Genomic DNA, 24,835 nt, shown 5'->3' with positions numbered 1-24,835 from the left:
AGACAATATCACAAACAAGGCCCACGTAAACAGACAGGGGGGGTACCCATTCCAAACTTCTGATGCTGGAGATGGCCAAGTTGTTCAAATGGGCCGAGGCCAATCTGTTTTCGCTCAAGGCAGAAGACATAGCAGGGGCCTTAAACACACAAGTGGACTGGCTCAGCAGGGCCACGATAGATCAGGCAGAGTGGCACCTACACCCGTCTGTCTTCCAGGAAGCAGTGTGGAGGTTTGGGCAACCGGTGATCAATCTATTTGCCTCTCCTCTCAACACCCAATTGCCCCAGTTTATTTCAAGGTACCCGACTCAGGGGGCGGAGGCCGTCAATGCTCTGCGATGTCAGTGGCCTCCCGGACTTCTATATGTGTTTCCTCCACTCCCAGTAATACCCAGGTTGATCCAGAAGTTATTGGAGGAACGAGCGGAATTGATATTGGTCGCCCCTTACTGGCCCAGGCGAACGTGGTTCGCAGACTTACAGGACTTGTCGAGAGAACAACCTTGGAAAATTCCACCATCGAAGGTTTTCCTCTCCCAAGGGCCGATACTTCACCCGAAACCACAATGGCTCAGTCTAGCCATATGGAGGTTGAGCGGAGCCGTTTAACGGCCCAACAGATTTCAGAGGATGCTATTGCCACCATTCAAGCATCCAGACGGTCCTCAACAAATCATATATACGAGGCCACGTGGTCCGCTTTCTGTTGCTGGTGCCAGGGCTCTAAGATCGACCCAACTGCCCCATCAATAGGACAATTATTGGACTTTTTACAGGAGGGGTTGACCAAGGGCCTATCTCCAAATACTTTATGCAGACAGGTGGAGGCTTTAGCCTCGGTGATAACCTGGGGTGACCTCCGTTCCATAGTGCACCATCCACATGTCCGCAGCTTTCTTAAGGGTGCTGCAAACTTACGACCTCCTGTAATTCACCGCTATCCCACCTGGGACCTCAACAAGGTGTTAACCACACTTACAACTGGCCCGTTCGAGCCTTTAACAACCGCTAGTCTTAAATTCCTGACATATAAGGTGGCCTTCCTAATTGCAATCATATCAGCAAGGAGGATTTCCGAATTGGCGGCATTGTCAATGAGAAAGGACCTGTGCGTGTTTCATGTGGACAGAGTGATTCTCCGATTGGATCCATCGTTCACTCCTAAAGTAAATTCAGCCTTCCACAGAGTGCAGGAGTTGGTGCTTCCAAATTTTTGTCTGAAACCATCTCATAGACTGGAGCATCAATGGCATCGATTTGACGTTCGAAGGGCCTTAAGCATCTATCTAGACCGCATGGCAGCATTTCAAAAATCGGAGGCTCCATTCCTATCCTTCAACCCATCCACTTTAGGACAAAAGGTGTCATCGACAACCATCAGTAGATGGTTGAAAGCCACCATAGCTAAAAGTTACAAATACCAGTCCATCTCAGTTCCTAAGGGCATTACAGCCCACTCAACAAGGAGTGCGGCAACATCAGCAGCATGGGCCACACGGGCTTCCATAGATGAAATTTGCAGAGCGGCAACTTGGGCTTCACCATCTCCCTTTGTCGAGAAATTATAAAATTGATGTCTATGCCTCAGCGGATGCTTCATTTGGCAGAAGAGTCCTGCAGAGGGTCCACAGAATTTAGGAGTGGATTTCGATCCAGACGGAGTCCTTCCCTAAGGACAGGCCAAGCTTTGGTATGTCCTACTTCTGGATGCTCTGAACAGCTCATGAGAGAAAGGGCGTTGGTACTTACCTGATACACCCGTTCTCTGTGAGCTGTGAAGAGCATCCAGCCCCACCCATTTCTTTCCATCTGGGGGGTTCCGTTCCAGTCAGGGATCCAGATTAGGTGATGAGTTCCGGACTTTGGCACTCAGTCTTCGCAAAACTGGGGGACGCTGGGGAGGTGTCCCATGGAGGAGGAGGAGCGTCCCAGAGTTTTAAGCCCAGCCTTTCCAGAAGAGACTGAAGCACCTCCCACTTCTGGATGCTCTTCACAGCTCACAGAGAACAGGCATATCAGGTAAGTACCAACGCCCTTTCTCTGCAGACCACCAAAATTTTCTCACGGACCACCAGTGGTCCTCAGCCCACTAGTTGGTGACCACTGCTTTAGAGTCTCCTGCTTGAGCAGGGGGTTGGATTAGAAGTCCTCCAAGGTCCCTTCCAACATGTTATTTTGTTACTAAAACAGTAGAAACTATTTAAGATTACGGTCTCATGCTGTCTCAAAGTATGTTTAGGGTAATTCTATGTTGCTTAACCCTCTCTGATTGTAGTTACACTTTTCTTGGAATTTTGGAAGCGACGACAAGCTCGACTTGAATATGAGTGGGATTTAGTTGATTTTGAGGAAGAACAGCAACAACTCCAACTTAGACCAGAGTATGAAGCAAAATGTACACAAAAGAGGAAGAATCCAGTGACTCAGGTGATTTTGTTCTGCTTATTTAGAAGATAAAAATAATTTGCAGCTTGTGGAATTAATAAGGTTTAGGTAGCTTTTTTGGAGAACCCTTAGATGAGTTTGGTCTCAAGACCTACTATGCTAGTTTAGTTAAATATGCCAACTAAGAATACTCATTTGTTCCAGAATATGATAGTTGTGTATTGCTTTAACATGTTGTTAAAATGCAAATTCATTTTAAACATCAGCACTTAGATTATTATCTGAGACTCTGATAACAGGGTCACCTAGATTTATTAGGCTTTCCCCATAGGTGATCATATAGCATTTTACTGGGAATATGCATTAGCATGTTTACTTAATTTATTGTGATCTTGACATTTGTTCAGCTATTCAGAAAGAAATATGCAGATTTACTTCCTATTTTGGTGCTACTTTGCTGCTAATAAAGTAAAGCTTTAATTCAGGGAGATAAAATATTAGGAAGAAAGTGTCTATTTAATGTTTTCCCTGATTTGCTAGCTTTCTAAATCTAAAGAAGTTCTGCTATAGAGTTATCATTGGCACCAACGAAGGAGCACTGCTTTTTTGTGTGAGATAGGTATTATTGATGCAGTCCAAGAATTTGGGTATATTTTTTGCCAGCTAAGAAGATGAATATTCATTTTCAATCTCTGTAGATCATGGTTAAGTGGATGCAGTTGACTTGTGGGGTTCAGTTCTGCCTGAAATAAATGCATTATTACATTAGCTATCTTGTTTTTTTTCTCAGTTCTTCTTTCTCCAAAGATACCCAATAAGAAAATGCTCATCATTTCATTTGAGGCTTGTTAGGTCCTCTTTACATCTATTCTGAACCTACTTTCTTATAATATTAACCCATTGTTCTGTTCTCAGAGGCAATAAAGAATTCCCCTTGTGAGACAATGATTTCTAAACTGTTTTTCATAGGTCTTGTTTTCCAAGATGATTGCCATATTGGAAGCCCTGTCTTGAACTCTATTCATCAATGTCCTTGTTGAAGTGTGATGTCCAGGAATGGATACAATATTGAAATCAGGGGACAGAAGAGTGAAACAATAACTTCCCTCTTCAAGATAATGCCCACCACAAGATACCATTTACCATTTTTAGTAGTTGTGTAACATTGATTGCTCATGTTTAACTTGGTGTGAGCAAGAATATAGATCCTTGTCACAAATATTCCTGCCAAGTCAGGTCCCCCCGCCCCAATCATTTTTTTCCTACTCAGTCAGGAAATTAAAACAATCATGGTAAATTAGAAGTTTTGTGTTTGCATCCTGATCCATTATTTATAAAATCCACTTCACACCCCTATGGATGATATGTGTCTTCCTCAATCTCAGGTCATCTACTAGAGGCCTGGAAGTTTTAGAGTTCTGTACAGTATTTTAGCTGTTCTAAAACTGCACTTTTCTGGATAGAGAGAGCATTTTCATTCCTAGGATCTGTTACAGTCCCATTAGCTGCTAGCTACCACTGGGATTGCTTTGGTCTTTACTTTCCATATCTTCTCTAATTCTTCCTTCAGGCCTGGTACTTCTCCAGCTTCTCATACTCTTTCTTCCTGAGATTGCTGTCATTTGGCACTGCTAAATCTATCCCACCTCTTTCTTCTGGTCCTTGTCCATATAATAATGTTTGCTTGATTGGCCAGTGCCTGCCTGTTTCTAAGGCAGTCCCACAGAATTTTAGCCCGTCTATCTGTCTGTCTGTTTGTCTTCTCTCTCTCTCTCTCCCCATGTCTCTCTCTGTCTCTATCTCTCTGTCTTTGTCTCTGTCTGTCTCTCTGTCTCTGTCTGTCTGTCTCTCTCTTTCTGTGTCTGTTTATCTGTCTCAAGTTCTCGCCCTCCCTCCCTCCTCTCTCTCTCTCTCCCCCTCTCTAATATTTTTACAGTATGTATTTATAGTCTGCTAATTAAAAGGTGTTTATAATTTGCCAATGACAAAGGCCTATTTGGGAAATGAAATATATACGCCTCTGTTGATTTGTGTATGTATACACATTGGATCTCTGTGAGCAAACATGACAAGGGCATACAGAATTCACCTTTTCATCCACCCTTTGGAATCATTCTCTTCCAAAAATAAAATTTGTGAAGGATTGTATATACAGGCAAGAGGTTTGTGCATTTCTTTGCAAACCAAGCAACGATTACTTGAAGTCCAAAATCCCTCTTAAAATCAACTGATATTCAGCAGAACCCTTTTCATTCTTTAATTATTCCTTTTTCAACTGATGTTTTAGGAGTTAGAACTGATTAAGAGGAAGACCATTCATGACTATGGAAAACTGAGCTTGTTATACTTTGGAATATTGTTTTGGGTAAGAGAGGGCTGCACCAATTGCTGCAGCTTAAGAGTGGCAAAACTAATAAAACAAGACATTTCTCAAATGGGTCAAAAGAAAAGCATCAGAATATGGAGTGGTGAATGGGAGTGCCTAACTGAACAAATTTGCTGAGCAATGAATATTGACAACTGAAAAGAAATCTGCTCTCAACTTTCAAGTAGCAACATTTTGTTCGTAAAGCCTAAAATTAATTAAATAAATAAACAAATAATAGGATGACCTGGTAAATGGGCAACCTCTCATTCAGTGTGCCACTCCTGCTTTTCTCCCAAAAGAAGAAATGTGCCTTTGTGAGGGAGGGGGATACGGGATTTGCTTTCTCATAATGTTTGAGGTTGCTTTCTGCAGTGGTCTACATACAACTGTGACTGCGGGTGGTGAAAAGTGCTGTGCTTGCTTGACTGTTTCAGGAGCTGGAGCCTTATTTACCTCTAACTAGCCAGGCTATACGGTTCTGCATCTCAGGAACTACCGTGTTGTTCTGGGTGAGCTCTTTTTGATTCATCACTCTAACATTATACTGATCACTTTTTAAGCTTGGATTTTTAGCATGCAAGAATGGCTCTCTTTGCTTTGGATCTCTTTCACTCATGCTTGCGGCTTCAAAGATTTCTAACTAACGGTTTCCAGTTTTATTTTCCTCTGCATGCAAAGTACACAATGAGTACATAATATGTGGGCTAAGCACCTCCTTCCCACCCCTTTTTAAATAACACTTTCCTATTGTGTAATTATTGATGACACTTCCTTCATTTCACTTACCTGAAATGTGTTCAAACAGTCATATACAGTTGCTACTATACCTACACAATTTCCAACTCTTGTTGGTGGATTATGTGATAGAGTTGCATTGGTATGCTTTACATGAACATGCATGGCACATTTAAAATGAATAAAAATAAATAAATGTTATAGCTCTATTGGGACTAGAGTTCCATTGGGACTAGAGCTCCTATGAAGAACTGCATGCTTAGTTCTTCTCTGAATAGAAAGGAGACGATAACAGAAATCAGTTTTTTTTTTACTTAAAAAAATAAAAGGAAAAACAAGCAATTTACTTCCATTATGGAAGCAGATACATGCACTGGAGAAGTATTCAGATAAAGTTTTCTTCCACTTGCATTCTGCAATCTTGATAGAACTTTCTAAACATTTATTCACAATGTGCAGTTTGCATGAGACACTAATTTCTCTGTTTTCAAATCCTAAGTAGTCTTAATTTATGTGGTTATCTCAGATCTCTTTAATCATAGCGAGCATGATAGCTGTAATAGTTTACCGCCTTGCAGTCTATGCTGCTTTTGCCAGCATCATGGAGAACACAGAAACCCTGCAACCCATTCGAGGTTTGTTGACACCACAACTGGCAACGTCAGTCACTGCATCATTCCTCAATTTTGTCATCATTATGATACTGAATTTCCTATATGAGAGGATAGCCATCTGGATCACAGATATGGGTAGGTATGTTGCATGATGGGCTAAGCTTACACCAATATGTTTTCTCTGCTGCATAGGTTGAAATCATCAGCACATGAAAATAGAACATGCATAACCTTTTCTGTCAGCCTAAAATTCTTTGGGGATCTTGCTTTATGTCAGATATCCCTACCCTTGCGTCCTATTAGCCTTGCTTTCAGAGAATGATGGAATTTATAATCCGACTTATCTGGAGAACGGCAGTTTGAGGAAGGATATTTTATCCCTTATGGCTTTGCTCTTAGATTATCTGACTTGCTTTCCAGCTATGTGATTGCTAATTCTTAGCTTGTACTATACCTTCCTAAGAGATGTGGGGTCAACACTGTTAATAATAATTTTACCTGACTGTAAGTGGAGCTCTCAGGAGATTACTTGGGCAAAACTGCTTCTGTTTTCTCATGATTACAATATCTGCCTCTTGACAAAAGACAAGGAAATTCTTCACGAGATGCCTCTCAAATATTATTTTGCTTGAATAAGTGAGAGCTCCATTTATATTTATATTATGTATAAAATAAACATGATAACAAATATTTATTTCCAAAAATTGATTCAGTGCTAGTTAAATTACTCAGGAATGATAGCAACTTTGTTCTGTACATACACTCTGTGGGCAAAAGATAATTCATTTTATTCATCAACCAAATTTATATGGCTACCCGATTCATACATGGTGACTCTAAGTAGATTCATAGCTCTACCAATGCTCTCTTAGAGAAGTAAATGTTGTAATATTGAAATCTATTATCATATTCGTGAGGCTTCATAAACTTTGATGCACTATATGATATAAAGAGAATTAAATCCTTGTTTATTTTATCTTGCAGAAATACCAAGAACCCACTATGAGTATGAAAACAGACTTACCATGAAGATGTTCCTCTTTCAGTTTGTCAACTACTACTCTTCATGCTTCTATGTAGCTTTTTTCAAAGGGAAATTTGTAGGATACCCTGGTTCTTATACATACATGTTCAATCGCTGGAGAAATGAAGAGGTATGTAATAACTTTGAAAGTGAATTTTGAGAAAAAATTGACTATCCTTCTAAATATCTTGCTTTGAAGTATAGTACAAAGTTCCCCAACCTTTCTGGGTAGCTGGTCCGGAGCAGAGGTGGTATTCAGCAGGTTCTGACCAGTTCTGGAGAACCAGTAGTGGAAATTTTGAGTAGTTTGGAGAACTGGCAAATATCACCTTTGACTGGAGATTTTACAATATCCTTCCCCTGCCATGCCCACCAAGCCATGTCCACAGAAATGGTAGTAAAAAAATTTGAATCCCACCACTGGTCTGGAGAGCAAAGAGAAAGAATGGGTGGTTTTGTGGGAGGGAAAGGCATGTGCACATGAGCAAGCACCCATTAGTCATGCGAGTAGGGCCAAGAGTGTTTGCAATGCTCACACGAGTGGGGCCGAGAGTGCCTGTGACAGTCATGTGAGTGATGCTATGGGCGCCCATGACGCTCACGTGAAAAGGCCCAAGTTCCCGTGATGCTCTTATGAGCGAGGCCCCAAGTGCCTGTGACACTTGAATTTGTCTAAATTCAAGATGATCCAAAAGAAGTTTAAAGGCAACATCTGCAAGATTGACAAAAAGTTTTGGGAACAAGTTTATTTTCTGAATTAGAAATCTGCATTAATCAGGACAAGAATAGAATCTCAGAAGATTTGCACGGGGAAGAAAATTAAAAGATAAAATAGGAAAAGTACAGTGAGGGCAGAAATGGAAAATTATCTATACAGGCAAGCAAATAGACAAGCAAATATAACACATATTTGTGTATGTGTTATTGGTGTAGCATGCATACCCTCTGACCTGGCTCTATCATATTTATATGTCCTCATTTTTTTAAAAGAAGAATTGCCAAAATATTTATGTTTTGATGACTGCATACAATTAACTAGTGGTGAGGTTAAGGCACATTATGAATGCAGTAGCAAGTAGTTGTGAAATCTCTCCACTGATAAGTCTTTCTTATTGATTGATTGATTGATTGATTGATTTGAGTTCTTTTTTTTTTTTTTGAAACAAATTTTATTAATTTTACAGACAAACAAAGCATCATTAGACATTAAAGACATTAAACCTCTTTCCATTATAAATTTTTACAAGGCAGATAAAACATTGTTGTATACAATATAATTCTAATATATCCCATTTCCACTTAAATATTTTTTAGCAGATTTCTCATTATTTCTCTTTGCTCTTATTCAATTACATTTCTTCTATATTTATCCATTTTATACTCATCATATTCATATTTCCCTCTGCCTTGTTTACAAATATTCCTCTCGCTTTCTCCCAAGGTTTTATTAAATCTCAATCAAACATACAGACACAAAACACAAAAACATAAAACTTCTTTTTAAAAGTGGCTTGGCCTCCGGATTACCTCTCTTTATATGGACTTCAATTAGATTCGTGTTCAGCTTATATGCCATTACCTATCTTATTACCCTTCTATATCTTCATTATAACTTCTCCCCGCTTTCCACTCTTCTTAATTCTATTTTATTTATTTCATCTTAATTTAAATCATTATATTTGTATCTTTTGTCCATTCTTTTCCAATTATCCATTTATCTCATTCATATTAGAGAAAAATATTTCTCCTGAAATCACTAATCGAAGTATGATGCCTTTCCATCGCTCCCTAAATTAACATTTAAGGTAACACCTAATTCCCTATCTAATTCTGCTTAGTACATTCTATTTACTAAAATAGTAAATCCATAAAGTAATTAAATATATAATTAAACATTAAATCTCATAGCATTCCAATTATCTATTTCAAAAACAAATACCATAATAATAAGTTCATACAAACATCCACACAATAGTCAATTAAACTCTATACTTAAACTAAATATTTTAAACATTCCTTTTAATATTTTATTAAATCTTAAAATCTATCATTATTAAACCTTTAATGTTTTAATCTTTACTTAAGCCTTATTAAATTCTAATTTTCTATTTCTAATACAAATACTACAATACTATCATGTACCTTGCAGAAACATTTTGGAACAAAGTTATGCATTACCCATTATCCCTAAAAAGATTTCTTTTCCACATCTTGTTTCATACCTTTGTGGCTTTTTTCCCCCTTCTTCCTTCCTATCTTGTCCCATCTGGTCTTTTTACCCCCTTCGCTTCCCCCTCTGTTGTATTTCTTTTTCTTTTGCTTTCTAACATTGTATTGGTTTTGCATCTTATTTTTCTCTTTCTTGGATGTTTTTTTAAGTCTTATGTCCTTTTTCCTTCCTCTCTTTTTCCTTCCTTTCTTGATCAACTTTGTAGACTCATTAAAGATGGCTTCTTCTTCTTCTTCTTCTTCTTCTTCTTCTTCTTCTTCTTCTTCTTCTTCTTCTTCTTCTTCTTCTTCTTCTTCTTCTTCTTCTTCTTCTTCTTCTTCTTCTTCTTCTTCTTCTTCTTCTTCTTCTTCTTCTTCTTCTTCTTCTTCATCCTCCATTAATTGTTGTGTTTGTTGATAAGTGGCAAGCGCCATTTCTAAAAAGCAAAAATTTCTCTCACACCGTCTTTACCTTCTTTTTTTTTTACCATATTCCTCTCTCAGTTCATCAACAGATAAAGCCATTATAAACCTTTTCTTCTTCTTCTTCTTAAAACAACCAAGATAATTCAAAGCTTGAAACAATTCCCCAAAATCCCAAAGTCATCAAACAATCCAAACAGAACACAAAGTTCTTCATACTTTTTCTTCCTGGGGTAATATCAATTGGCAAGGGGAAAAAAAACCAATCTGTATTTTAAAGTCTTATTACAATTAACTTCCAATCTCAAAATCTTCCAGGCATCTCCTCCAACAAAATCTTAATGAAAATTTTCCTTTGTCCTCTCCCTTCCCACTTATAACAGAAAGCTTTAAATTTTTACCTTCTGTAAAATAGCAGGATTTTCAATATCCATTTGTTAAATCCATGTGGAAGGAGAGTAAACTTTCTCTTTAAACACTTTCACTCGCCGCTTGTAAATCTCTTCTGGAAACAAAGTATCTTTCAAAAATCAGAATTTTCAGGATGTTACTTGTATCTTATAGTCCCAGTTCAGCCAAAAACTTTCGCTTCAAAACTTTCTCATTCTTCCTCCAGCACAATCTTGTCCAGCTGTCAGCTTCTTTGTGGCGGCCATTGCTGACCGCCGCTCCACCGCCTTGAGAAAAGAGGGTTAAGCCGGGTGGGGAAGGGGTCTGCGAAACCCCAACCCCTGTCCGGATCCTCCTATCTTCGGCTGCCTCTTCGTGGCAGCCTTAGCCTCCAGATCCGTGGATCGGAGGCACCAAAGCGACTAGCGCGGCAGGGATCGCGCAGGATCACAAATCCCTGCCGCTAGCGAAGCCGACAAACCGGAAGTCTCGATTGATTTGAGTTCTATAACCACCCAGGGGTGGGATTCAACCGGTGTTACTACCGGTTCAGTGACTACATTTTGCTATGTGCACGTGTAAAAAACATTAAGCTGTACCGCTGGGATAGCTGAAAAGCGCTGCACGCAGGTGCGCAGTGTTTGAAAAGCCTCTTTTTTCCTGCTTTTTCAACAGCTGTGCCGCGCAAAGCAGCTGAGGTTGAAAAAGCAGGAAATAAAGGACAGGTAAGAGCCCAGGCAGGCAGGTGGGCCAAACAGCAGCAAACACAGAACTGGTTCGGTGTCTGCTGCTCTTCAGAGCTACCGGTTCTATAGAGCTGGGCAGAACCGGTAGCATCCCACCCCTGTAGCCACCCATCTCGGCAACTGATTCTGGGTAGCTCACAATCCAGAAACATACACTACAATTTAAATCTTGTAAACATATTGAAAGAATAAAAACAGTAAAAACCATTGAAACACTAAAAAAACACTAAAACATCTAATTTGAGTACATACAAAGCAAGACATCTGGCTGTTAGCAACATAGCCAGGATGCAGGGCCCTTGGAAGATGTAGCATCCCAGGCTTGGGAGCATAGCTAGGTCTTTAAAGCTTTATGGAAGACTAACAGCTAATATTTGACAGATAAACCATGGGGAATAGTTTTCTTCATGTCGTTAAAAGAAGAAAGCAAGCTGCCGACACTCTTACTGGTTTTTGAAATAACTTCTGCCTTATATATCTCACCATCACTGTTGAGGCATACCAAACTGCATTTTGTTTTATTTCTTTACCAGTGTGATCCTGCAGGATGCTTGATAGAACTGACAACCCAGCTCACCATCATCATGGCTGGCAAACAGATCTGGGGTAATATTCAAGAAGCTATAGTCCCGTAAGTAATATCTTAATACTGAGTTATTTGTATGTTTAAAAGAAAGTCAGTTCATTAATTCAATATTTGATGAATTCTGCCATCTCCTTCAGCTTAAGTTTAATGAATCAGTATCAACGTAATCTTTACAGGTATCTTGACACTACTATATTATCAGGTTTTCAGATACAACCCTGCTGGTGTGCAGTACCTTCCTCCACCCCAGACATTAAGAATAAAGCTGGCATGTGCTTGAGGACAGGGAACGGATCAATTGACACAGCTCTGCTGTTCTACTTACTGTAGATGTAATCATGGGATTTAGACTGGAACTCTCTAATCGATATGAGAAATTGATCCCGTAGTAATTTTTATACCAGATATATTGGGAAATATGTTACAGGAAGGATGCCAAGAATCGGATACAGTTGAACGAGGAAAAAACCCTGAAAATATATGTGGTGTCAATTCATAGAATAATATCATTTTGCTTTAAAAAAAAAAAACCTACTACAACAGTGATTTCTGTTTTTCCACTGTTTAGCTGGATCTATAATTGGTGGGGTCGTCGGAAGGCAAGGAGCAACCCAGAGAATTTATACAGTCGATGGGAGCAGGATCATGATTTACAGAGCTTTGGAGCATTGGGTCTCTTCTATGAATACCTTGAAATGGGTAAGCAGAAAAGACAATGACAAGTACCACTGTGTAGTGCAGAGGTCCCCAATCTGTGGTGTGTGGTCCACTACAGGGCCACGGGCTAAACACCACTGGGCTGCGTAAGTGGCTGGCCGAATCGCATGCAGCCCAACTCATGCGAGCATCATTGCAATCACTCATGGCCCCCTCCTGCGTTCACGGCTCCTCTCACGCAAGCATTACTGCAAACATGGATGCTCATCTTCATGTTTTAAAGACTCAAAGATTCTAACGAAAAGTAATACAGAGCTCTAGCTTTCAAAAAAATTAAGTATTTTAGGGGGAAATGGTGAAAAAACATATACATTAAGAAATAGCATTGGAGAAACATTACTTTGCTGTATGCCACCCAGAGTCACTTGTTGTAAGATGGGCGGCTATATAAGTTTGACATAAGATAGATAGAATGAACGACAGATAGATAGATCCAAGACTCATAAAGCCAACTGGAAGGTACCTACACCTACTCATCCACAAGGGGACAAAAGACTGTGAAGTTCTAGGAAGAAAGCTGAAGAATTTAGGAGATGAAATGGGGTTCATCCAATCAATTGAGAGACTTTGGAAAGGGAATTAACATTCCAAATGAATGTCTAGTTACCTGAGTGTTGTTCATGGAAGAGATTTGGTCTCTGGGAGCATAGTCTGCATAATCTGGATGATGAAGTGCTGGTACATTAATACAGATTAATAAAATAATAACATCGAATAAAAACCTGTGCACTGCAAGAGTGAGTAGGAGAATAACTATACCAGGTCTTATTTAAATTGCTCAATGAACAATCAGGACACTGACTTATATATTTCACAGCTCTTTCATTAAAACTGCCACTGAAAATAAATAGGTTGAGTTTGAATTCTAATTACAGGGAGGCAAATACAATTTTATAGGTATAAATGAAATCTGCTGAGATGATTCCTCATGCTTTGAAATAAAGCAGTTCAAGGATGCAGTTTGTTCAGAAGGAGGAGTGTTAAAAAGGAAATTGAATTTGCATTGTATTTTTGCCCGTACAAGTGTTTTAAAAAATATTGGATTGCCCGTACAAGTGTTTTAAAAAATATTGGCCATTGTATTGTTCCTTATTTGTAAGCTCTTTAGAAGTTGAAAGCAGAAAGCAAAGCATCTAAAATATTTTCAAACTAGTCCATTAAAATATGCAATTTTTTTTAAAAAAAAGAACCTTTCACAATAAAGAAAAATGTCCTTGTTAATGGAATATTATTTCTATAATGCCAAGATTGGCCACAAAGAGGCACTCAGAGTTAAGAAAACAGAAGTCTATATAATTATATATATATAATTATATATATATATTATATATATATATATTATATATATATATATATATATATATATATATATATATATATATATATATATATATAATTATATAATTATATAGACTTTATAGTTTTTAAATAGAGTTTTTAAATATTTTTAAATTCTGCCCTAAGAAATTTTACAATCTACAATCTAATATAAGGAACCTTAATAAAGGGTGAATATGTGGGTGCATATATGACTGGAGAAACTGAACACGTTTCTCCTCATGTAATGGGTTTTGGCTTAGTGGTAAGAGATGTCCTGGGTAATTATGCTAATGATGCTTTTCATCCAAAAGTTTTTTTTATAGAACAAATTTTAAACTGCATTGAAATCAAATATAGTTTACCTATCTGAAGATGCTTTAGATAGAGAGTTGGATGGCACATAACAGAACATAGAGCCCACAACTTATGAAAACAAGCTATTCCATTGGTTGATTGCTGTAACCATTAGGAATTTCCACTTTACTTCTAGATTGCTTCTCTCCTTGGTTAGTTTCCATTCATTGTTTCATGTCTTGCCTTTTGGTGTTTGGAAAATTGTTTGATCCCTTCATCTTTATGGGAGCCCCATGAATATTGGAATGCTAATGGATTAGATAAATAAATCAAAATTTCAGTGTATAGTATATAAGTTTGATGTTCCAATCATTATACATTTTATTCATAAATAACTGTTGCTAACTTAACTTCATCTATTTTAATAAGAACACATATTTTCTGGAGCCTTGAGAAGTGGTTCAACATTTAACAGGATACTTTGAAGATGAAATATTTTGATGAGGTCAGAACAATGAGTTCTGCTTTGAGATCAAAACATTTTGCACATCTCAAATAATTGCTTTTCACATAGTGAATATTTCTTGCACTTAAATTTATTGATTATTCATGAATATTTCTAATAGTATTAAATATATGATTCTCAAATATAAGTTTTCATGGGTTTCATTCAATTGTTTATCTGCTATTTTCTATCCATACAGTTATTCAGTTCGGGTTTATTACTCTGTTTGTGGCCTCTTTTCCTTTGGCACCCCTACTTGCTCTGATGAACAACATCTTGGAGATTAGAGTTGATTCTTGGAAACTTACCACTCAGTTTCGAAGGCCGGTGGCAGCCAAAGCTCATAGCATAGGAATTTGGCAAGAAATCTTAAATGGGATGGCTATTTTGTCTGTTGTTACAAATGTAAGTAAATGAAGCCAAACAATAGCCAAAATTATTAATAAGAGAAAGCACTTAGAACAACTAGATCTTTAAAATAGTGTGCTTCCTTATTAATTTATTATTTTAATAATTCCTCATTATAGTTGTAAAAAGTGATTAATCTTGAGATAAACAATCTGTGGGTTTTCTGATGCTACTGGTCCAATATAAGACCTCCCTGAGAAAAGGCAAAATAGGGGTTGATGTCTGACATCCAGAAGGTCACAGGCAGCAATTCTTTGACTAATAAGCATATTCCAAAGAAATTAGATTTCTGTACAGAAACAAATGTTTTGAGGTTTCCATCTAGATGAATTTAACTTCAACTACACTTTATTTATTCGTGAATAAATCATATCTCATTATTTTTTTAGAACTGAAGTTCCAAGCCCTTGCTTCTGATTTTAATGACTCAGAACTATGATCACAGATTGATTAATTCAGTTTGTATCTACTTTTATGTTCAGCTAGATGCTCAGGGAAATAACAGAAGTAAAATACAACTTTCCAAATACCGAGACACAAAGTTAAAATTAATGCCAACACTGTTAGTAAACAAGAGTTATCTCTCCAACCAATCTGGTAAAAATCACTTGAGGAAGGAGCTCATCAATCTCCTACTCTTAATGTCCTTGAAGCTGGAAACAAGTTTTTGTGTTTTCTTAGGCTTTAAAATTAGATTAGATTTATTTCATGTTTGTGAAGTTATTGTTTCTGTTCTGTTCCTGGTGTAATTACTTTAAGTCACTAATGGTAAACATGGGTACATGTGGACAAAAAGCTGTTAAATCTTCAAAGCCAATACCGTGTTTCTCATATAATAAGGCTGGGTCTTATTTTTTTTTGAGCCCCGAAAAAATGGCTAGGCTGTCTTTTCGGGTGACTTAATTCCCTCCCCTTGCATCTTCGGGCGGGCGGCGACAGCTTGGATGTTGACCTCAGCATTGGTGGGGCACTTCGTATCAGGGTCAATGCAGGCAGCACCATATCTGGGTGTGCAACAAAAGTACTTCCTAACGGCAAGCCCCCCACCATTCCCCCCATTTTGCATGTTTTAATATAGGCCTTAATTTGGGGGAGGGGCTTAATTTCATTCATGCCTATAAAACATGCTGGGACTTCCTATTGGGGGAGGCCATATTGTTGGAGAAACAGGGTAGTTGTGGCCAATTTGAGACATTAATGTAGATATGACACGCAGTATATCTAATTGTAAACCACTTTATCTTTTGTCACCCAGTAGTTAATCAGATAACATGCATAGGACATACAAAGATATATCTAAATTAACATAAATAACCAATTGTTTCTGCAGGCATTTATTGTAGCCTTCACATCTGATATGATTCCTCGATTGGTATACTATTATGCCTATTTTGCGGATCCTGACTTACCCATGTCTGGATACATTAATAATAGCCTTTCAGTATTCCAAATCTCAGATTTTCCTGAAAAACACAAACCTGAACAGAATACAGGCAAATTTACCAGTTGCAGGTTAGTTGCAATTCTTCCATTTTATGCTTTATATTGATATAAATATAATAATAATTACACCTGTTGTAATATCACTTGTGATTTTCTGATCTTTATACATGTATTCTGTTGACACCTTTATGAACTGTCCAAGCCATCAGAAGTGTGACAGTGGAGATTATTGCACACATGATGCATTTATAGTAATTAATATAAGAGATATCAATTATGGGAATAGGGAAATGTAATTATTTGAATCTTTAATTAATTTAATTCAGTTGTAAAGTTAAGATACAACTTGTTCCACTTAATTATCTGAATTCATCTTAGATAATAGACATTAGTTTGATGACCACAGAGTTTAAACTTAGTTTACAAACCATGATTTATGTTTATTCCTGGCTTGAATTTGTAACTCATGTCAGTCTCCACAGCCAGAAGACAAATATTGATAAAAAGGTTATATCTCCTCAAGCTAATCTCTACAGTTTGTTGTTCTTCTTCCTCCAGAAGTCAAAACAACATATTTGCTCTCGTAAACTACAACAAAATACATAGAGTTGGTGTATACTGAATTAAGAAAATTATTACATATCTGTCTGTCTTTCTATCTATGCTATTTATCATTGGTAATCATTATTTTTGACTATAACTATTATTCTTTCATTTTATGAGAGAAATACAACATTTTACCCATATATTTATTATAACATTCATTATATCATCATAAATCAATCTAATGATAATAATGATACATCCTTATGCTTTTATATATGAGAAAATTATTATATTTTAAAGACATCCTTCCTTTAAAAATTAAAGCATATTTTAAAAATCTATTACAAAATAATAACAACCCCCCCTCCTAAAATCTAAACATTGCACACTGCAGGTCTGTTCTGCAGATATCCCACCCATCAGTAAAAAAAAAAAAAACAACACACAACCATACAAATCAATCAAATCATACACATCAATTCTTTATTCTCTCTCTCCCCCTCCCTCCTCCCTCTCCTCTCTCTCTCTCCTCTCCTCCCTCCCTCTCTGCAAACAAGTTTACTGAACTGCCAGACTGATTCTAGCTTATACCATTAAGTGTAGTCAAAACAAAACTTCATTTTTTTCTAGTATAGTACAGAAAATGTAAGGAAATACATTCCCGATGCATTTTGTACTTTTTAATGGAACTATCTTGATTATTCTTCTATAATTTCAAGCTGCTCTAAGAAGAAATGCACATGAGATGGATGATTGTTGCACAGTGCATTTTTCCAGAGTCTAAGCAACGATAATTTATAGGTGTACTATTTTTAAGCATAGATATTCCCTTGTGGTCTCAGTTTCCTTTCTCTCCAGCATTCTTGTCCAACAGATGCCTCATTATGTGTGGTAGAAGATAGCATTTCAGTAATTATATGATTTTTTTCGTGGTTTTTCCCAATGGATTTTAGTGTAACATGAAAGGGTTGCCATGTTTGTGAGTGTAGCTTTCTATGACCGCCATCTCTATTTCTTTCCTGGTCATGCATTTGTCCTGTGCAATACATTTGATTGTCTTTTAGCAATTTTTTTCTTTTCAGTTTGTACAGTAGAGCCTACTACTACTCATCTTGTATTCTATTGTTCGTTTATGCCACCCCATGTTTCATACTGTTTTATCCAGTTCACTCTTCCATGCTCTCTTTTAATATCTGTAGTTTTTTTCCCCCTGTAAATATATTTTCACATTTGGCTTTTGCTATGCCTGAACAAATGAGAAACATGAGTCAGATTTTGTACTGAAAAAACAAAACAATAAAATTGGGATCAAAAGTCCTCCTAACTGACAGCTTTATGTGAATGTAAATGCCACAACCATTGTAATCTTCTGTGTTTCAGGGTAGCCGCTCACCTTTAGATGTTTATATTCAACAGGTACAGGGACTATCGATATCCACCAGACCATGAGAAGCAGTACATGCATACAATGCAATTCTGGCACATCCTGGCTGCAAAAATGGCTTTTATAATTATTATGGAGGTAAAATGGTTTTTATAATTATTATTAAGTTCTTCTGTTCCTCTCCTAAAATCAATATGCTAGAGCAGGGCTATCAAACTTCCAATCCGCGTGCTGGATGCATCACGTGGCCATTCCCACGCCCGGTTTAGCAAAGGGGAAAAAAGTTCTGATATGTCATGTGACGCAGCCGTGACAACATGAGTTTGACATCCCTGTGCTAGAGTATCAATGCTGAATTATAGTGAAAGGTATGTATGTTATATACAGTGCATTCATAAAGTATTCAGATCCCCTTCACTTTTGTCAATTTTGTTATGCTGCAGCCTGATTCTACAGTTGTTGAAATTCATTTTTTCCTCATTAATCTACATTCAGTACTCCATAATGACAAAGTGAAAACATAATTTTAGAAATGTCTGCAAATTTATTAAAAAGAAAAAACTGAAATATCGCATTGGCATAAGTATTCAGACCCTTTGAAACAACACATGAAAATTAGCTCTGGTGCCTTCCATTTCTCTTGATTGTTATTGACATGTTTCTACCCCTTGAATAGAGTTGACCTGTGGTAAATTAAATTGACTGGATGTGATTTGGAAAGGCACACACCTCTCTATAGAAAGCCTCACAGCTGACAGTGAGTACTGTAGCAGAGCAAAAGCCATGAGGTGAAAAGAATTGCCTGCAGAATTCAGAGATAAGATTATTGAAAGACACAGATCTGCAGAAGGCTACAAAAAAATTTCTGCTGCGTTGAAGGTTTCTAAGAGCACAGTGGCCTCCATAATTCTCAAATGGAAGAAGTTTGGCTCAACCAGGACTCTTCCAAGAGCTGGTCACCTGGTCAAACTGAGCAATTGGGGGAGAAGAGCCTTAGTATGAGCAGTGACCCAGAACCCAATGATCAGTCTGACTGAGGTCTAGAGAACTTGTACAAAGATGGGACAGAATTCCAGAAGGACAACCATCACTGCAACCATCCACTGATCTGGGCTTTATGGAAGAGTGGCTATATGGAAGCCTCTCATCAGTGCAAAATACATGAAAGCCCAGGAGTTTGCAGAAAAAGCACCTGAAGGACTCTCAGACTGTGAGGAACAAACTCTAAGTGGGCTTTCACCTGTTTTTCACTGAGGAAAGGCTTCCATCTAGCCCAAGGGTCTTCAAACTTGGCAAGTTTAAGACTTGTGGAGTTCAACTCCCAGAATTCCTGAACTAACATGACTGGAGGAGGAATTCTGGGAGTTGAAGTCCACAAATCTTAAAGCTGTCAAGTTTGAAGACCCCTGATGTAGTCACTCTGCAATAAAGCCCAGATCAGTGGAAGGCTGCATTTTGATAATATGTGAATTGAAATCTTGGTACAACTTGATCCTTAATTATGAAGTAATCAGTTACTTAAAACTGCCCAGTTATGAATGGGTGATTGTAAAACCTGGAAATTATAAGTCAATAAATTACAAAAGTAATATTTCATTTTTACTTCTTGTTCATTACTATTAACCACTTACTAATTATTGCTAAATTATATACTATTACTTTCTAAGCACCTACAAAAGCTAGGTCTGTACTGGATTTTGCAGCCTCCCAACTCCAAAAACACCCTGGTGGCTTAACAATATTTAAAATACTTAATTTAAGAAATAAGACTTCCTAACATCTTAAATAAAACATCTTATATAAAATATAAAAACAAAATTCAATAGGCATCACAAAACCTCTTGAGAACAGAGCTACATTTTAAGAGAGTTTCAGAACACTTGCGTAGTGGCAAGCCATATATATCTTGGGTGTGGGATTTGGGTGTTGTTCCAGAGTGTTGTTGGGTGTTATTTCAGAGGGGCTGCAACAAAAAGGGCACATTTCTTGGTCCCACAAGATGATCATGTTTAACAGAGGTGGCCTGGAATGCACTCATGCTTCCCAGATATGCCAGATAGAAAGAAATAACTGGAGTTAGGTGGTCCCTTAAATAACATGGCATTACTCCATGAAGGGATTTATAGGTGATTACCAGCATCCTGAATTGCATCCAGAAGCTGACTGGTAACTAGTGCAACTTGTACAGCATCAATGATGCATGAATCAAACAAGAACTTGCATGTGTATATGTATGAATAGTAAGAAAGTAGTTAAATAAATAAATAGACAGACAGTTTGGTTTAGTGGTTAAGGTACCAGACTAATAATGGGGAAGCTAGATTTCTAGTCCTGGAAGTCAACTAGATGACTTTGGACCAGTCATTATATCTCAGCTTTAGGAAGCAGCATGGCAAACCATTTCCAAAAAATGTTGTATGCACAAACCCACACACATACTAATATATATACTGTATAAATGTTGTATGTGCGCGCGCGCACACACACACACACACATGCATACTACAAAATATTTCAGGCGCTTGGTAGATAATGTATTTGAAATGAAACTTGTGACAAAAAGTTACATTTGGATTATTTTTGCACAGGCTTCTAACTATCTAACCATGCAATTTATGGGCTATCATAGTGTTTTTCATTAGTGGAGGCAATAAGGAAAAAGGACAAAGGAAACAAAATATGCATGATTATGTTTGAATGCAAATACATAAAGGCAGAATTTGCATGATGACATCACTGTATATGTCATTTTGGCACCCACAATTCTATGCCTCCTTTGTTCTGACTTCTCTCATCAGTTGGTCAAAATGTTAAAGTCACCAAACATGTGAACTCTTTTAGAGTCCTCCATTAATATATGAAACATAGGTAAATCTATAAACAGCTACCATGTATGCACTTACAGATGCATTGTTCTGCAAGCTCATGGGTTCTCCACAATCTTTTTTCATTTATTCATGATTATTTTACTACATAAAGATTGGTATTTAGACAACTAAATTTGCTCTTAGCATATGTAACATGGCACTTTATTGTTACATTGAACTTGGACCTCGAAACTTGTATCTTCTATTTTGTGAGTGAAGATCTCTGTAAGAAGTGCTTTTAAATGAGAGAGTCCATTTAAGTTTTACTGATTCAAGGTAAATTGCAATGGCAGTATGAACTTTTCTTTTATAAATCACTGTACCACATTCTACCAATTCACTGGTACATTAAAATTGGTGCATTAAAATTGGCAATGGCAAAAGCATGAATATTTGTTTCATGTTGGAGAGGTGCTAAACTTCACTTTTCCAAGCGCACATTGCAAACATTCAAAACAATGATGGAGAAGTGACGCCATGTTTCCATAACCTCTTTTTATGTGTTTTTCTCTTTTGTGTTCTCTTCCAGCATGTTGTTTTCATTGTAAAATTTTTTGTGGCCTGGATGATTCCAGATGTCCCATCTGAGGTGAAGGCCAAAATAAAACGTGAGAAGTACTTAACACAAAGAATCTTACATGAGTATGAACTCAATAAATTGAAACAGAAGTTATGTGAAAGTAGGACCTGTGCCAGCATGGAAAAGGAAGTTCTAGCTAGTGAAGGAATAGTGGAGTTATCAGAAGCCATGGAACTCTAAGAGTGACACTTTGCCTGGAATCCCAGCCTGTGAAAGTTTGTTGTCCAGAATATCCAATGAGCTCTATCCATAGTATGCCTTGAAAGTTTTCTGGTATTTGTAACCAATCTACTTCCTAAAAATATTTAGGAAGGAGACAATATGGTTTGACTGTTGGGCAGTCAACAGATCCTTTCCCCCCTTTATTTGGGCTCTTTAACTTTGAAGGCTTCAGTTTAAGGCATGGCATTCTCTCTTCCACTGCCTTGTCTTTGTGTGATTATGCTTTCTTTGAAATACTATTATCTTAAGTGTTTTTGTGATGAATAGTTCCCAGATTTCTGTGCTGTAAGCAGGAATTCAAAGTCAATCAAACTGCCAAGACTGAAAAGGACTTCCCCTCATTAGGTTTGGAGAGTTGCCAAGAAAGATACAAAATTCTTCCAACCCGGATTTTTATGAATGCATGTATAAATCAGATGATAAGGCCAAGAGTCTGATGTGAGGTCTTCCACTTATTGCATGGTGCTATAGATGGAAAGGAAATTGTGTTATTTTATCAATGTCTTGGGATTTTAAAGAACATCACATATTATGGTTGCCCTTACTCATTTTAATATACCTCTTCCTAAATTTAAAGTCATAATCAGCCTATTAATAACCATTAGCTTTGAGAATTGAGACGATTTAGCAAAGCAAGTACATATATATTAGAGAAGCTTTTTGGGAAAGTTTCTTCCAAGAGGTAGATTAAACATAATGTTAGAAAATCAGATGCCTTGCTCAGTATTAAAGAAGTACTATTCTGTAATTCTCTCCTTTCCCATAGGAGCTATTGTGTTCTTTTTAAGCTTTGGTCTTCATTAAGTATTGAAGCATTTAATACTTGGAAAATCTTACACATATCATGAATACATTTCTGTTGCACGACTATGCACCTTTAAATGCCTTTTTGAGGTGGACAATCTATTTGCCTGCTTTTAAAGGCTCAAATAATTACATTATAGATTATTTTTCAGTAGGGTACAATTAGAATTTGATTACCTTCTAAATCAAAACTTAAAACTAAAATTAATGTGAAATTTAGTTGGAAATTATTTGATAAAAACCCAAACCACTGAATTGATATGATTTTTGTCCACTAATATGCTATTTTAACATAATTGAATATTAAAATAGCATATTTTTAGATACCTAAAGAAGGGCTATCAGCAAAGCCATTTCTTGTGACTCTGCCTTAAAAGTTGATCTGTTTCTTTGTAAAGAGTATGTATCCTTAGTAATTAATGAATGAAAAATTATGCACATTGTTGTAGTCAGAGTCCCAATTCTAAGAAATCATAATTGTTTAAATATTGTAAAGGAATGTTTCCTTAGAAGGGTATGTTAAAACAACTTTGCAGATTTATTGTCTTATTTATCAGTTTTATGTGTCTTATGTATGTGAAAATAATTATAAGCCTTTTACATTTGGTTTCCTTGTTTTGTTATATACTTTTAAAGAATTGCAACTATTTTTGTAAATTCACTACAATTTTATAGCCAAATCTATTCTGCCATTGCTTATTGCTATTATTGCCAGTGCCTTGTGTATTTTCACTTAAGTAACAAAGAATGGATGTGAAAGTGCTAGTTCTCTTAATCATATAGCATAATGTGATATACAAATCAGTTCACAGGTATCACTTGGTTAACAGCTTTTATATTCAATCATGTCAATCAGTAACTTATCCAGACAGGAGCAAGTTTTGCAAACTTCCAGTTGAGTTAATTCTTTATAATGCAATTGAATTGTAATCAAGGTGTATAAACATTACTGGATTTGTCAGTCAAAATGAAGCATGTTGGACATCATATTTCATCATGATGAAGTATTTGTATTAATCAGCTGTTAAATATTGGAAATGACAGTCCGCATGTGAATCAGAATTTCTATTTCTGATAGTAAAATATACCTTCAAAATACTAAATGGAAAATGTTTAATCAATGAAAACGTTATTTTTGATTAATAAACGTAACATTATTCCCAGTTTTATGCATACAGTGCTGCATAAACTGTACAAAATCCAAAAATGACTATGCACAATGATACTGGATGTCATTTAATTTTCTTCACTCAAGTTTTTCTGAATCGAATCATTTTATAGGTTTCGAATAATATTAACATAGCCTCAGAGCAAAATATTTGGATTTCAAAACAGATTTCAAAATTGGTATCAATATATTGCAGACTCTTCCATCTTTTTTCATATGCAAATACATAAAATCTTTGGCTTATGCTATAACTTGTTTGTTCAGGATAACCAGTTGCCTAAGATTGGATGTCAGTAATCATCATCCTCTCATCCAGTATCTTATTTATGCATAGGTCATTGAATCAGTGCATAACTTATGGTGTTGGATGTATGTTTGGGAAAATAGTGTGACAATAATTATTGTCTTTTGAATTGTACCGAGAACTAACCTTACCATCTTTCACAGATTTTGAATCAAATTTTTATCATCCTTAAACAGCCTTGTTTTTGTTACTATTTATGATTAGTTTAATGTGCTAAAGAATACCATTTTAATGCAAAAAATATATATGCATGGCTAAGATAAAAATACATAATGTGAATTTCAGTTTGCCAAAGAATGCATTGCAATCACCAAATGTCTATATATGTAGCCATGAACTTACCCACTTTATAACTGAACATCACTGCTTCTTTCTTTATAAAAGTTCTTATAAAACAAAATGGACAATATGCACTATTTGTATCAATGCCATATCTAAATCCTTGTCATAATACTTTATGGAGCAAACAGTACATTTAACACTATCCTGGTTTCATGAATTATTAAAAACTCTCTTTGTATTTCAGGTGTGAAACGTTTGTAGGATTTGTTTGACTTTTTAATGTGTCATTCTAAACATTTTGTATTACACTGAGGTTTTTTTAAAGGAATGAGATGCAAAGAGGAAGAATGAAATAGTATGTGGTTGTGTCATATTCCACCATATGTTGTTATTTCACAAGTTCAGATCATTTTCATAGAAGCAGACTCTTATTGTTTCTCTGTCCAGGGTCACTGAAAGCAGGGGAATGGGTAAACAATGTTTAAAATAAATTTATTCTTAAAATGTTTA

At 36.6% G+C, this 24,835-nt stretch overlaps 1 protein-coding gene across 10 annotated transcripts in view; it reads left to right on the top strand.

Annotated features, from left to right (window-relative positions):
- Nucleotides 1–24,835, top strand: part of ANO5 (anoctamin 5) — a 71,782-nt gene extending 46,947 nt beyond the window's left edge. For 4 of the 10 annotated variants that reach the window (XM_087951098.1, XM_087951093.1, XM_087951095.1 and 1 more), the window contains 11 exons: nucleotides 2,278–2,429; nucleotides 4,675–4,752; nucleotides 5,190–5,264; nucleotides 6,017–6,239; nucleotides 7,089–7,258; nucleotides 11,429–11,526; nucleotides 12,050–12,180; nucleotides 14,517–14,722; nucleotides 16,056–16,237; nucleotides 18,131–18,236; nucleotides 21,495–24,835. In XM_087951098.1, coding sequence (XP_087807224.1) covers nucleotides 2,278–2,429; nucleotides 4,675–4,752; nucleotides 5,190–5,264; nucleotides 6,017–6,239; nucleotides 7,089–7,258; nucleotides 11,429–11,526; nucleotides 12,050–12,180; nucleotides 14,517–14,722; nucleotides 16,056–16,237; nucleotides 18,131–18,236; nucleotides 21,495–21,725 — 1,652 coding nt within the window. In that variant the 3' untranslated portion in view covers nucleotides 21,726–24,835. The remainder of the gene's footprint in view (nucleotides 1–2,277; nucleotides 2,430–4,674; nucleotides 4,753–5,189; nucleotides 5,265–6,016; nucleotides 6,240–7,088; nucleotides 7,259–11,428; nucleotides 11,527–12,049; nucleotides 12,181–14,516; nucleotides 14,723–16,055; nucleotides 16,238–18,130; nucleotides 18,237–21,494) is intronic. The other 6 variants (XM_087951102.1, XM_087951097.1, XM_087951100.1 and 3 more) reach the window with 2 other exon arrangements.

This window comes from Notechis scutatus, chromosome 1, assembly GCF_049901735.1.
Source record: "Notechis scutatus isolate UNSWTSFEM ecotype Mainland chromosome 1, rNotScu1.2, whole genome shotgun sequence".
Classification (NCBI taxonomy): domain Eukaryota; kingdom Metazoa; phylum Chordata; class Lepidosauria; order Squamata; family Elapidae; genus Notechis; species Notechis scutatus.
This window is presented reverse-complemented; position numbering and strand designations above follow the sequence as displayed.